The following is a 14,075-nucleotide window of genomic DNA, read 5'->3' as shown; positions in this document are numbered from 1 at the left end:
CCAACTTTCTCCCTGTCTTTCCTTTGCTTCCTATGAGCTCTCAGTTTAGGCCCAGGCGTATAGGGCTTCCCCTCTCCCCCCACAGCCCTGCTGCCTTAACACATCTTTTCTTCCCACAGTGCTCAGTGAAAAGCTGCATCACTGCCTTCCACGTCACCTGCGCCTTTGAGCACAGCCTAGAAATGAAGACCATCCTAGATGAGGGGGATGAAGTAAAGTTCAAGTCATACTGCCTCAAGCACAGCCAAAACAGGCAGAAGCTCGGTGAGGCCGAGTACCCCCTATACAGGGCTTCAGAGCAGGGCCAGACCAAAAGCGAGAAGACCGGCGTGCGGGCACAGAAGCTTCGGGAGCTGGAGGAGGAGTTCTATTCCCTGGTCCGTGTGGAAGATGTGGCCGCAGAGCTGGGGCTGCCCACGCTAGCTGTGGACTTTATCTATAACTACTGGAAACTAAAGCGGAAAAGCAACTTCAATAAGCCATTATTTCCTCCGAAAGAGGATGAAGAAAATGGCCTGGTGCAGCCAAAAGAGGAAAGTATTCACACTCGCATGAGAATGTTTATGCACCTACGGCAAGACCTAGAGAGGGTAAGGTGACCAACTGTGACTAGGTGTGTAGGTCTTGGTCTGCATAGAAATGGAGACCCCACTTCCAGTTTTTAAAAGAACACAGCTCATTTACATTTATAGTGTAAGCTTCTGTGTCCTTGCTTATCTTCTGATTTCATCGTGGTCCCAAACATTGGGCTTAGTTGAAATTCTGGTAGACACATCAGAGAATGGAAGCGTCCTCACTTAGATGCTCTATGAACCTTAAATTTGAAATAAATTTTCATTTGGTTTACTTTTTATTCACTGTTGAACCTAAATTGGCTCAGCTATATTTTACTGACACACTTATGAGACTACAGGCTGAAGAAAGAATGAATTTTATTTAGGAAAGCACCAGATCAGAGTTTCTTAAACTCGGCACTATTGACATTTGGGGCTGGATAGTTCTTTGTTGTAAGGGACTGTCCTTTGTTGTGGGGAACACTGTAAGATGTTTAGCAGCATCCCTGGCTCTACTCACTGGATGCTAGTAGCAAACCCCCACATGCCCAGTAGTGAGAACCAAAAATGTTCCCGAATTACCAAATGCCCTCTGGGGGTCAAAATTGCCCCTGGTTGAGAGCCTCTGCGCCAGATAATTCAATTTAGCTATATATATATATATATATAATCAGGTATCTACTAAATTAGGTACTGTAGGGGTTCAAAGATAAGTTAGGCCCTGTCTTTACCCTAGAGAATCTCATAATCAAGTATAATTATAGAGGTGGCTTGTTTTTTTCTCTGCTACCAGAATTTGGAGGGGAACTAATAGATTTGGCTCACTTTTTAAAATTTAACTCACACATATATAGCACTTATTATGTGGCACCACTGTTCTAAGCATTTTATAAATATTAACTCATATAATCCTAACATGCCTATGAAGAAGGTACAATTATTATCCCTATTTACAGATGAATAAACTGGGGCACAGAAAGGTTGAGTAATTTGTCCAGATGAAGAAGCATGAGAGGGTGAGGATTTCACCCTTGTGGCTGTGGGGACTTGGCTGAGCTGAAAGTGTGAGCAAAAAAGCCACTTCCAGTCTTCCCAGCAGACCTTTATCCTGCTGATTCAGCACTCATTAGAAAACTGTACTGGATCCAGCATTGCCACCATTTACTCAGGGATCTAAAGGGAAAGCTAAAATGTTAAGTCATCATTCACTTTTCCGAGCCTGGCTGTGCAGATAAATATCAACCCCATGATACCACAGGGAGAGTAGACTTCAGAAGGTGGCTTTGGAGCATTTTGCTTGTGCTACTGATTGATATGGGAACCATGATCCCACGACTGATCATGCTACGTGACTTCCTGTGGAGTGGCTCTCGTTATACAGCTTTTAGGTTCTGTCTTCTCTCCTGACCTACCCACCACCCCCCAACCCCACCTGACTTTAGTTGTCTTAATTTTAGCTAAACAATTTCAATTGTCAGGTTTGTGTAACATGACAAAAATCTCTTATTTGCTGGGGGTTGGGCTTTCAGGTCCGAAACCTGTGCTACATGATAACCAGGCGAGAGAAGCTGAAACTGTCACAAAGCAAAATACAGGAACAGATCTTCAGTTTGCAAGTCCAGCTTGCTAACCAGGAAATTGCTGCAGGTAACCTGTATAAATTTTATATCAATTGTTTAACTTAAAATCTTTTAAATTCATTTCTTCTAGTCCAGCCCTGATATAACGTGGCCCATTTCACTGTTGACTCATGAGGCAAGAAATCCCAGGGTGGGGTTGATGGAGTGGCAGGCCTAGGACAGATAACCTAGGTCCCAGACAGATATTTGAGGCTATTAGTTGGAACCATGAAATTATTCTAAAATCATTGGATTCATTTAGAAGTCAGTAGGATAGGATCCTAGTTTCCAGAAAACATTTAATTCCAGGGTTACTTAACAATAGTCTGTTATAACAGATCCTTAGCCAGAAGTTAGGAGATCTGGGCTCTTGTCTCTTCATTTATTCACTGATATTTTTTGAGCACCTCCTATGGACTAAGAGCTGAGCTAGAAGACAGAGCAGTCAGCAAGACAGAATTCCTTCAGAGAATTCTGCCCACTTAGTGAGAGAAACAAGTGAGCATAATTACAGTGCCCTAAGCATGGGAGCTTGGCTGAAATAATGACAGTCATATTCAGAGACATTTGTAACCTCCCTGTGCCTCATTTAACACAGAGGTCAGTGGCGGAGCCTGGGCAACCAGGGGTCACTGGGCAGGGTGTGCAGAAGCCAGCTTCTGCCAAGGGCCAGCTATAGAGCAAGAGAGGCACCCAGAAATAAGGTGTCAGGTAGGTATCAAAGGCTCGTGGTCAGTTGTGAGTATCACGGGTCACAGCAGAATGGTGTAGCAGGAGACAGCAGGGCAGCTCAGCCACAAGAGCACCACGATGGACAAGACTAGAAGAACCAAAGGACAGCAGGAAGAGCCTCCATGGTGCCAAGGAAATTGGCCCCTAGACCATGTGGCTTCTGATTAGTGGGACCCAGCCCCATAACTGCTTGTGGCAGCAACAGGTGGCAGGCCCTGGTAGAGATGGGGGCTATGAGTGTTCAGTATGGACCCTTAGGGAACAAATGTTGCCCGTTGGGATTTTTTTTTTTACTTTCTGAGAGATAATAGTTCATTATTAGTGTATAGAAATGCAACAGATTTCTGTATATTAATCTTGTATCCTGCAGCTTTGCTGGATTTTTTAATTCTAATAGTTTTTGGGTGAAGACTTTAGGGTTTTCTATATAAAGAATTATGTCATCTGCAAATAGTGACAGTTTATCTCTTCCATTCTAATTTGGATGCTTTTATTTCTTTTTCTTGTATGATTGCTGTGGCTAGGACTTCCAGTACTGTGTTAAATAGAAGTGGCGAGATTGGGCATCCTTGTCTTGTTCCTGAAATTAGAGGAAAGGCTTTTAGCTTTTCACCATTGAGTATGATGTTGGCTGTGGGTTTGGCATAAATGGTCTTCATTATGTTGAGCTATGTTCCCTCTGTACCAACTTTGATGAGAGTTTTTATCATGAATAGATGTTGAATTTTGTCAAATGCTTTTTCTGCATCTATTGAGATGATCATGTGCTTTCTATCCTTTCTTTTGTTAATATGATGTATCACACTGATTGATTTGCAAATGTTGAGCCATCCTTATGTCCCTGGAATAAATCCAACTTTATCATGGCATATGATCCTTTTTATATGTGGTTGGATTCAGTTTGCTAATATTTTATTGAGGATTTTTGCATCTGTATTCATCAAAGGTATTGGCATGTAATTTTCTTTTTCTGTAGTGTCTTTGGTTTTGGTATCAGGGTAGTGGTGGCCTCGCAGAATGAATTTGGGAGTGTTCCATTCTCTTCGATTATTTGGACTAGTTTGAGAAAGATAGGTCTCAGTTCTTTATATGTTTGATAGAATTCCCCTGTGAAGCCATCTGGTCCAGGACTTTTGTTTGCTGGGAGTTTTTTTAAACTATAAATTCAATTTCACTACTAGTGATCAGTCTGTTCAAATTGTCTGTTTCTTCTCAATTCAGTCTTGGCAGGTTGTGTGTTTCTTGAAATTTGTCCATTTCTTCTAGGTTGTCCGATTTGTTGGCATGTAACCATTCATAGTATTCTCTTATGATTTTTTTGTATCTCTGTAGCATCTGTTGTTATTTCTTCTCTTTCCTTTCCTGTTTTGTTTATTTGGGTCCTTTCTCTTTTCTTCTTGGTGAGCCTGGCTAAAGGTTTATCAATTTTATCTTTTCAAAAAAACAGCTCTTGGTTTCATTGATCTTTTCTATTGGGTTTTTTTAAATATCTATTTTATTTCTTCTCTGATCTTTATTCCCTTCCTTCTGCTGACTTTGGGCTTTGTTCTTTTTCTAATACCTTCAGGTGGTAGGTTAGGTTGTTTACTTGAGATTTTTTCTTGTTTCTTGAGGAAGGCCTGTATCACTCTAAACTTCCCTCTTAGAGCTGCTTTTATTGCATCCCATAGATTTTGGAAAGTTGTGTTTGCATTTTCATTTGTCTCAAGGTATTTTCTGATCTCCTGTTTGATTTCATCATTGACCCATTGGTTTTTTAGTAGCATGTTGTTTAGTCTCTACGTGTTTATTTTCACTTTTTTCTTTCTGTAATTGATTTCTCGTTTCATACCATTGTGGTTGGAAAAAATGCTTGATATAATTTCTCTCCTCTTAAATTTGTTAAGACTTGTTTTGTGGCTTAGCATGTGATCTGTTCTGGAGAACGTCCCATGTGCACTTGAAAAGAATGTGTATTCTGCTGGTTTTGGATGTAATACCCTATAGATATCTATAAGTCCAACTGGTCTATTGTGTCATTTAAGACCACTGTTGCCTATTGATTTCCTACCTGGGTGATCTGTCCATTAATGTAAGTGGGGTTAAAGTCTCCTACTATTATTGTATTATTGTCAATTTCTCTCTTTATATCTTTTAGTATTTGCTTTATATAGTTAGTTGCTCCTGTATTGGGTACATATGTGTTAATGAATGTAATACCCTCCTCTTGTATTGCTCCCTTTATCATTATATAACACCATCCTTTGTCTTTGTTATAGCCTTTGTTTTAAAGTATGCTTTGTCTGATTATGAGTATTGCTGCCCCCACTTTCTTGTCATGTCCATTTTCATGAAAATGTACTCTGTCATTTAAAATGAATCTTTCTTTTTGATCTTAGGACTTCCTTTGACAAATGCACTAGAAAATTCATTGTTTTACCCACCACCAAGAATTACCTTAAAGTTAAAAATGCCCAAGTCAGCCCCGGAAGACTACAGAAACAGCTCCACAGAGCCTGATCATGGACCTCTCTCTCCTGACGGCAGCTCCGCTGTTTGCAATATGAGGAGCATGCAGGTGGCTCAGGAATCACTAGAAATGAGAATGAAGTCATACCCAAGGTATCCACTAGAGAGCAAGAATAACTTGCCGGCCAGTCTCAGCCATGCTAGGAGTGAAGCAAAGGATCCCAGTCCTGCTTGGAGAACTCCATCTCCAGAGTTCTATCATGGGCAGTCTCTGGGAAAGCCTCTGGTCCTTCAGGCTGCCCTGCATGGACAGTCTTCCATTGGGAATGGGAAAAGTCAGCCTAGCTCCAAGTTTGCCAAATCCAATGGCCTGGAGGGCAGCTGGTCTGGGGATGTCACCCAAAAAGACAGCTCAAGTGAGATGTTCTGTGACCAGGAGCCCATGCTCAGCTCCCACTTGGGCAGTCAGGGCAGCTTTAGAAAATCTACCATGGAACACTTCAGCAGGTCCTTTAAGGAGACCACCAACAGGTGGGTGAGGACCACAGAGGACCTCCCGTGCTATGTGAAGCCAACCAAGAATACTAACCCCAAGGAGCAGCTCTGGGGCAGGCAGTTTGTCAGGCGGTCTGCAGGGAGAGCTCCATATCAGGAAAATGATGGGTATTGCCCAGATTTGGAGCTGAGTGATTCAGAAGCAGAAAGTGATGGGAATAAAGAGAAAGTTAGGGTAAAGAGAGATAGCTCAGACAGGGAAAATCCTCCCCATGACTCCAGACGGGATTGCCATGGTAAAAGCAAGACATATCCCTTTTCCCACAGTTCAATGCATAGGTGATTAGAAATTCCAAGAAAAACTCCCATCTTTGCCTTTGCCTCGTATATTGGGGAAAACCCATACACCAAAAGGATTCTAGTATATGTTAGGAGGAATTGTAGTGAAAAGGATAAAATTTTCCACAGTAAATTGGCTTTTGCAGTTTTTGAACCAGTTTCAAGTCCAATTTTCATGAGCACATCATAGAAATTACATATTGTCCAAAAGTTTAGGGGTTTATTTTGTTTTGTTTTTTTGCCAGAGGCTAGTGAGAACAGCTGGGACCAGAGTATTTGCTCAGTAAATACTTTGGGGCAGCTTTCCAATTATATTAACACATTGATACACATATGTATTAAGAGTCCTTGCATTGTCCTTGATTTGCAGGAGACCATGATTATCAGACACTAAAACTACTTATCTTTTGAAGCTATAGCATGTGACTTCTAGAGCTCCTGTCTGTACGAAGTTTCTAACTCCACTGATACCTGGAAACCCTCTTCAGGGAGAGACCAGGGACCAATATCTCAGATACTGTCAAACTCACTACTCTCTTCCTTTGCTCTGAACAAGGTTGAGTTCCTTTCACAGTATCTTAACTTACCAAGTCAATACACCTAATGCTTATAAGTGTCCAGTGCCTGTTCCTAGACTTGCTTGTTGGGGACACACTTGTAACTATTTCACCCAGCTGACAAGCATAAAAGGCTAACTTGTGGATAGTGTTTACAAAAGTACTACTTCCAAGGAAGATGCTCTGATTCTCTCAGTTTAGGCATTTGTGAAGGATCCCAGAGCCTTTCCCAAAGTGAGAACATTTCTGGAGGGTTTGTATCAGGTCAGGGTTTTTGTGTTATTGTTTTCAAATAAGTTTGACTTAAATAAGTTTGGCTGACAGTTTTTGTATACCTGCTTTAATGTTTATAAAATTTTTATTGAGGTATAATTAAGATATAGTAAAATGCAGAGAGGTTAAGTATTCTTACCTGCTTTAATTTTGAAACAGATTTTTATTGTCAAACAGAATTTGAAAGCATGTGTTTAACACATGGATATAATTTAGCTTTGTACCAACTTTGAATCCAAGGTAATTTCCCATTTAAAAGGGCTGGAGCTGTTTTTCAGAAGTTACTCATACTCTGTTCCCAAACTATCAGCCTTTATTAATTTCTGGGAGGAAGAGAATAATTACATTAGTGGGAGATAAAACATACCTGCCTCGTGTTTAAAGAAGAGGAAAATGTTACAGTTTTTAAAGTGTGAAGCCAACTATAATTCTCTGCTCTCTTTTCTTCTTAGCCTTAAATTAGTATTCTCTTTCTTCTAGTTTGGGAACATGTAGTGAGACTTTTCAGACAAAAGAGGCCATTTTAGATTTTTTAAGTTGCTTCCTGGTGAAACAGCCCAGCTGCAGTAAAGGCAGGGGCCCCTCTTCTCTCCGTCAATATGGGAAACTCAGCAGTTTTCCTCTCCCCCGCTTTTGTTCCTGTAGCCTGTAGCTTTGTTAATGAGTTCCTTTGCTTTTATTTCTTCCTCCTTTTCTGAAAACTTCTGTATTTTGCCTCTCCTTTGGCTACACCTTCAAAATGTTTCTTTTGTGCCTGTGTACATGTGTGAACATGCCATAGCATGTGTAATAGGTGTCCTATACTTTGTTTGAATGGAAAAAGCTATGGACTATCCAAATGAGGAACAGTAGTTCTCCTATTTATGCACTAGGTTTCTGTGCTTTTTCTTTGCATTCTCCTGGGTTGGATATTAATTTGACACCTTCATGGTAATAAAATTATAGTGGAGCTATGTTATAAACTCCTTCTGTTAGAGGCCAGGGCAGTAGCCTATGTCCTTTCATGCCTTTCAGTTCTGAGTGAGTGGGAAGAAAAGCAAACATTGAAAAAGTGCTTCAGCCAAATTCCATATGTAATGCCATTGGGAGAGTATTGACTAAAATAATTTCAGTCAGGGAAATATAGTTGTAATATTTTTACAGGACTTTCCTAGGTAAATGAAGGAGCCTTCAGTTGTGTACATTTCAATTGCCCCAAAATGTATTTGCTACATTTTGCTGTTGTTTGAAGTATTACCTCTTAATCTTCTTTGTTAAATTTTTTTTCGTTTTGTCTTATATAGTCCAGTTTTCAAAGATAAACTCGGTCTTTTTTCAAATGTCACCTTTTTACCGATACTTTTTCATTAAATTATGAAAACTATTAACTACTGTCAGTGTGGTAATTTTTTTATTTTGGCATATGGGTTTTAGAAAAGCTTACATATGTTTCTTTTATATTTAAAAAAATCTTATTCATTAAGCAAAACAGATGGTAAGGGGAAAGGAAGAAGGAATTGAATGTTTAGAAGCACAAATTCGTGATTCATGTCAATACCAGGGAACAAAGAGAACTCGGAAATTGGACTTTACCTGCAAATCATGATTTCATCAGGCCGATAAGACAGAACCTTAGGATCAACATAAATCACTAGGGGAATGGAGCCTGTCTAAAGTCACAAAGTTCAGAAGGCTTAGATCCGGCCTCACTTAAATATACATTCTTTACAATATTCATTCTATTTTGGAGTCATGTAAGAATATTAGGATTATAGGGGTTATGTAGTGTCATGGGGGATTTTTGAGGGCATTTATAAACATTTTCATTATGTTTGAGAAATGCATTTGCTGAAGGTCATTGGGTAAATCATTAGTGAACATAGTTAAAAGATAAGGTTGTTTCTCTCCCCCATCTCCTCTTTCCCCTCCTTCTCCCCCTCTTCCCCTGCATTCTCCCTCCACCATCACCACCTCTCTCTCCTTCATAGATAACTGTTTTGATTCAGTAAATTTCTAGGTAAAATGTTGGAGTACTAAAACGACAAATACCACTCTGTTAGAGCCAACAAAAGCTTTGGGTGTATTCTAATGTCTATATCTCTAATAAGGGGTGAACCTCTGTTTTCATGTTGAAGAAACTTTTAAATTCATAGAATAAACTAGAGGATGCACAGTCCCGGGGCTTTTTCCCTCCAGGACTTTACAATCCTCAGCATGCTTGCTGACCCTTAAGAATGGAGGAAAAATACATGATAGAATTAAAACCTTATTCACCACTGAATAACCTTCATGGGATATTTTCAAAAAATGTATCTTATTTATAACAAATGCTTATTAGATTTTCACAACCTTAATTCACCTATTTTCAAGTTTTATGGAAAGCAGCAATTACATATTGATTTTTTTTTTTTTTTTTTGCGGTACGCGGGCCTCTCACCGTTGTGGCCTCTCCCGTTGCGGAGCACAGGCTCCGGACGCGCAGGCTCCGGACTGGCAGGCTCAGCGGCCATGGCTCACGGGCCCAGCCGCTCCGTGGCATGTGGGATCTTCCCGGACCGCGGCACGAACCCGTGTCCCCTGCATCGGCAGGCAGACTCTCAACCACTGCGCCACCAGGGAAGCCCTACATATTGATTTTTTTTTTTTCTTTTTCTTTTTTTTTTTTTTTTTTTTGCGGTATGTGGGCCTCTCACTGTTGTGGCCTCTCCCGTTGCGGAGCACAGGCTCCGGATGCGCAGGCCCAGCGGCCATGGCTCACGGGCCCAGCCGCTCCACGGCATATGGGATCCTCCCAGACCGGGGCACGAACCCGTATCCCCTGCATCGGCAGGCGGACTCTTAACCACTGCGCCACCAGGGAGGCCCTACATATTGATTTTTAAAAATAACTTTAAGTTAATAAATAAAGGCCTATCCTGAGGGTGTCTCTCCTACACATGGAGCTCTGTAATACTCAGTTCGTCATTGTTGAAGGAGGCTTCTGTGAATTCAGTTAATTTTACTTCATGGATTGGAACAGATGGCATGACCTGAAACCATGAGGATAGTTGTCTTTGAAATGAGCCAAGATGACGGGGGTGGTCACGCCCCAGATTGGTGCTTCCTGCCCTGTCCAGTCACTGATGAGTTCTTTGACCTGATGCTCCCTAAATATATTAATCATCTTGACAAACTCTCAGAGCATCCATCATTTCTCATCTTGTTAAAGTGGGTTTGGGTGTGAGCATTCCAACCTCACAGCCTGGACACCCCAAGCATTAATTTCTCTTCCCCTGACTACTCCTCCCACCCCACCTTCTTAGTTTCCTTTATTTTTACCGATTGTCAGGTTATAAACAAACTAGAAAGATGGAATTGGGCTGATTAAGCTGTACTTACTACAGCAAGTTTCTGCTCGGCTTCTCCCTGAAGAAAACAACCTGAGAGGGGGTTTACTCATGAGTTCTGTACTGCTCCATTCTTGCCATCCTGGACAGAAGATTGGACTAGTCATCTGACACAAAGGCAAACAGTTTAGAAGCTCACATCCAAAGAGCAAGATAATTCACACAAATCTAGAGTGGACAGGCCTCGCGATGGAGCTAGGACCTGGTGAACTTGCCTTCTCCATAGCTAGTCTAACCTGTAACTGAGTGTAGTTGGCTAAATAATGGCCCCCCAAAGACGTCCACATTCTAATCCCTGTAACCTGTGAATGTGTTACACTGCATGATAAAAAGGACTTTGCAGATGTGATTAAGGTTAAGGACCTGAGATATGGAAATTATCCTTGGTTATCCAGGTGAGCCCAACCAGTATAATCACAAGGGTACCTTTAGGAGGGAGGCAGGGGGATCAGCGTCAGTAGCAGTAGGAGTTGTGATCATGGAAGCAAGAGGTTGGAGTGATGCTAAGAAGGGCCGTGAGCCAAGGAATGCAGGTGACCTCTAAAAGCTGAAAAAGGCAAGGAAATGAATTCTCCCCTGAAGTCTCCAGAAGGAACCCAGCCCTGTCTACACCATGACTTCTGACTTCCAGAACTATAAGAGAATAAATTTGTGTTGTTTTAAGCCACTAAATTTGTGGTAATTTGTTATAGCAGAAATAGGAAGCCAATACACTGGGCATAGAGCAAGTGTTCCTTATCCTTTCAGGGGCACATTCCTCCTTCCCAAAGGGCCCACCTGGGCTGCACCTGAGCACTCTAGGTTGGTCCTGTGCTTTCTATCTTAGTTGAAACACTTTCTGGAAATGGAAAAATACGTGTTTTTTTCAATCAATAAAATCCTTCCCTATACAAATTAGTTTTCTGTTTCCTCCCTCCCACCCACTTTTTCCAAGGTAGCCTTTGGTACGTCTCAGGTAGCCTTGGGTAATCTTCCATGGCCTGCTTGATCCAGTGTGCCTGGATCTGGCACTGCCTAAGGACTTGCCATAGGTTTGGACGTCCCTGTTGTCTGAAAAACTGTCCTCGGGAAGTGGAAATAATTCACTGAGTGTAACTCTGGGGAGCGGGGGAGAGGTGATAGAAGGCAGGTGTGGCTCATTATGAGGAATGATGCTCTAATTATCTGAGCCTCCTACGAGGAAATGGGTAGCTTGGAGAGTTAGAGAGTTCTTGAAGATCCCAGGGACCTGAGCAGAGCTTGGGGATTAAAGAATGCAACTCTATGCTGCCTATAAGAAACACACTTTTAAGTATAAAGACACAAATAAGTTAAAAGTAAGAGGATGGGAAAAGATACCGTGTTCACACTAACCAAAAGAAAGCTGGAGTGGCTATATTAGTATCACGTGAGGGCAAATTCATCAAGAGGACATAAAAACCCTAAATGTCTATGCACCTAAGAACGTAACTTCAAAATACACTAAGGAAAAACTAGTAGAACTTCAAGGAGAAACAGACAAACCTGCAATTACAGTTTATGTCTAATTAATAGCACAAGTACATAGAAAATCAGGATATAGAAGATTTGAACAAAACTATCAACCACCTAGATTTAACTGACATTTACCACTCCACCCCACAGCAGCAAAATGTACATCTTTTTCAAATGCAAATGGAACATTCACCAAGTTAGACCATATTCTGGGCCATTAAACAAGTCTTAATAAAAAAAATTTAAAAAAAATTCTCTGACCACAATGGAATAAAATTAGAAATCAGTAACAGAAACATCTCTGGAAAATGTGATTACTGGAAACTAAACACACCTCTAAATAACACATGAGTCCAAGAAGAACTGAAAAAGGAAATAGAAAGTATTTTGAACTGAATGAAAAAGAAAAAATACAATTTGTGGGATGGTGCTAAAGCAGTGCCTTGGGGAAATTCTATAGCACCAAATGCTTATATTAGAAAAGAAGGGTCTCAAATCAGTGGCCTTACCTTCCACCTTAAGAAATTCTAAAAAGAAAAGGAAATGAAATCCAAAGTAGGAGAAAGGAAATAATAAAGATCAGAGCTGAAGTCAGTGAACTAGGAAAGAAAATCTATAGAGAAAATCATTGAAACCAAAAGCTGGATCTTTGAGAAGTGATAAACCTCTAGTGAAACTGATCAGAAAAAAAAGGCAAATTATCAACATTAGACATGAGAGAAATGACGTTGCTACAGATTCTACAGATATTAAAAGACTAATAAAGGGATATTATGAACAACCTTATGCCAGTAAACTCAACAACAAAGACAAAATGGATACATTCCCTCAAAGACACAAACTACTAAAGCACATTCAAAAATAAATAGATAACCTGAAAAGCCCTTTATTATTAAGTAAATTGAATTTGCAGTTAAAAACTTTCTTATAAGGAAAACTCCAGGCCCAAATGACCTTGCTGGTAAATTCTAACAAACATTTAAGGAGCAAATAATATAAATTCTACACAACTCTTCCCAAAAAATTGAATGGGAGAGAATAGTTCTCAACTCATTCTATGAGGGCAGCATTAACCTAATATAAAAACCAGACACAGACATAAGAAAACTACAGATCGGGAGTTCCGTGGTGGTCCAGTAGTTAGGACTCGGCACTCTCATTGCCGTAGCCCCGGGTTCAATCCCTGGTCAGGGAACTAAGATCCCACAAGCAGTGTTGGCAGCACGGCCCCCCCCCAAAAAAATTACAGGTCAATATCCTTTATTTAAAGCAAATGCAGGCTTCCCTGGTGGCACAGTGGTTAAGAATCCACCTGCCAATGCAGGAAACACGGGTTCGAACCCTGGTCCTGGAAGATCCCACAGGCCGCAGAGCAACTAAGCCCGTGCACCACAACTACTGAGCCTGCACTCTAGAGCCTGCGAACCACAACTACTGAAGCCTGTGCACCTAGAGCCCATGCTCCGCAACAAGAGAAACCACCGCAATGAGAAGTCCGTGCACCACAACAAAGAGTAGCTCCCACTTGCCGCAACTAGAGAAAGCCCGCACACAGCAACGAAGACCCAATGCAGCCAAAAATAAATAAATAAATAAATTTATAAAAATAAATAAAGTAAATGCAAAAAAGTTCTTAAGGGGCTTCCCTGGTGGCGCAGTGGTTGAGAGTCTGCCTGCTGATGCAGGGGACACGGGTTCGTGCCCCGGCCCGGGAAGATCCCACATGCCGTGGAGCGGCTAGGCCCGTGAGCCATGGCCGCTGAGCCTGCGCATCCAGAGCCTGTGCTCCGCAACGGGAGAGACCACAACAGTGAGAGGCCCACGTACCGCAAAAAAAAAAAAAAAGTTCTTAAAACTTTAGCAAATTGAACTCCAACAATACATGAAAAGGATAATACATCATGACTATCTTGGTCCACTTGGGCTGCTACAACAAAAAACTATGGACTGGGTGTCTTAGACAACAGGAATTTACTTCTCACAGTCTGGAAGCTGGAAAGTTTATGATCAAGTTGCTATCAGATCCATGTCTGGTGAGGGCCCACTTCCTGGCTTGTAGACAGCTGCCTTCTCACTGTGTGCTCACATGGCCTTTCCTTGGTGCCTACTCTCATGGAGAGAGAGAGAAATCTTCCTCTTATAAGGGCACTAATCCCATCATGAGGTTCCCACCCTCCTAGCCTAATCTAAACCTAATTATCTCCCAAAGACCCCACCTCC

The 14,075-nt window shown here is 41.3% G+C and overlaps 1 protein-coding gene across 3 annotated transcripts in view; it reads left to right on the top strand.

The window, feature by feature from the left end:
* JADE3 (jade family PHD finger 3) overlaps nt 1-8,345 on the top strand; it is a 162,993-nt gene extending 154,648 nt beyond the window's left edge. For all 3 annotated transcript variants that reach the window (XM_060087582.1, XM_060087583.1, XM_060087581.1), the window contains 3 exons: nt 120-590; nt 2,084-2,201; nt 5,284-8,345. In XM_060087582.1, coding sequence (XP_059943565.1) covers nt 120-590; nt 2,084-2,201; nt 5,284-6,191 — 1,497 coding nt within the window. In that variant the 3' untranslated portion in view covers nt 6,192-8,345. The remainder of the gene's footprint in view (nt 1-119; nt 591-2,083; nt 2,202-5,283) is intronic.
* Nucleotides 8,346-14,075: the final 5,730 nt, after the last annotated feature.

The sequence above is a fragment of the Mesoplodon densirostris genome, chromosome X (genome assembly GCF_025265405.1).
Source record: "Mesoplodon densirostris isolate mMesDen1 chromosome X, mMesDen1 primary haplotype, whole genome shotgun sequence".
NCBI classification, from domain to species: Eukaryota; Metazoa; Chordata; class Mammalia; order Artiodactyla; family Ziphiidae; genus Mesoplodon; species Mesoplodon densirostris.
The sequence above is the reverse complement of the archived record's forward strand: the minus strand, read 5'-3'. Positions and strand labels throughout refer to the sequence as shown.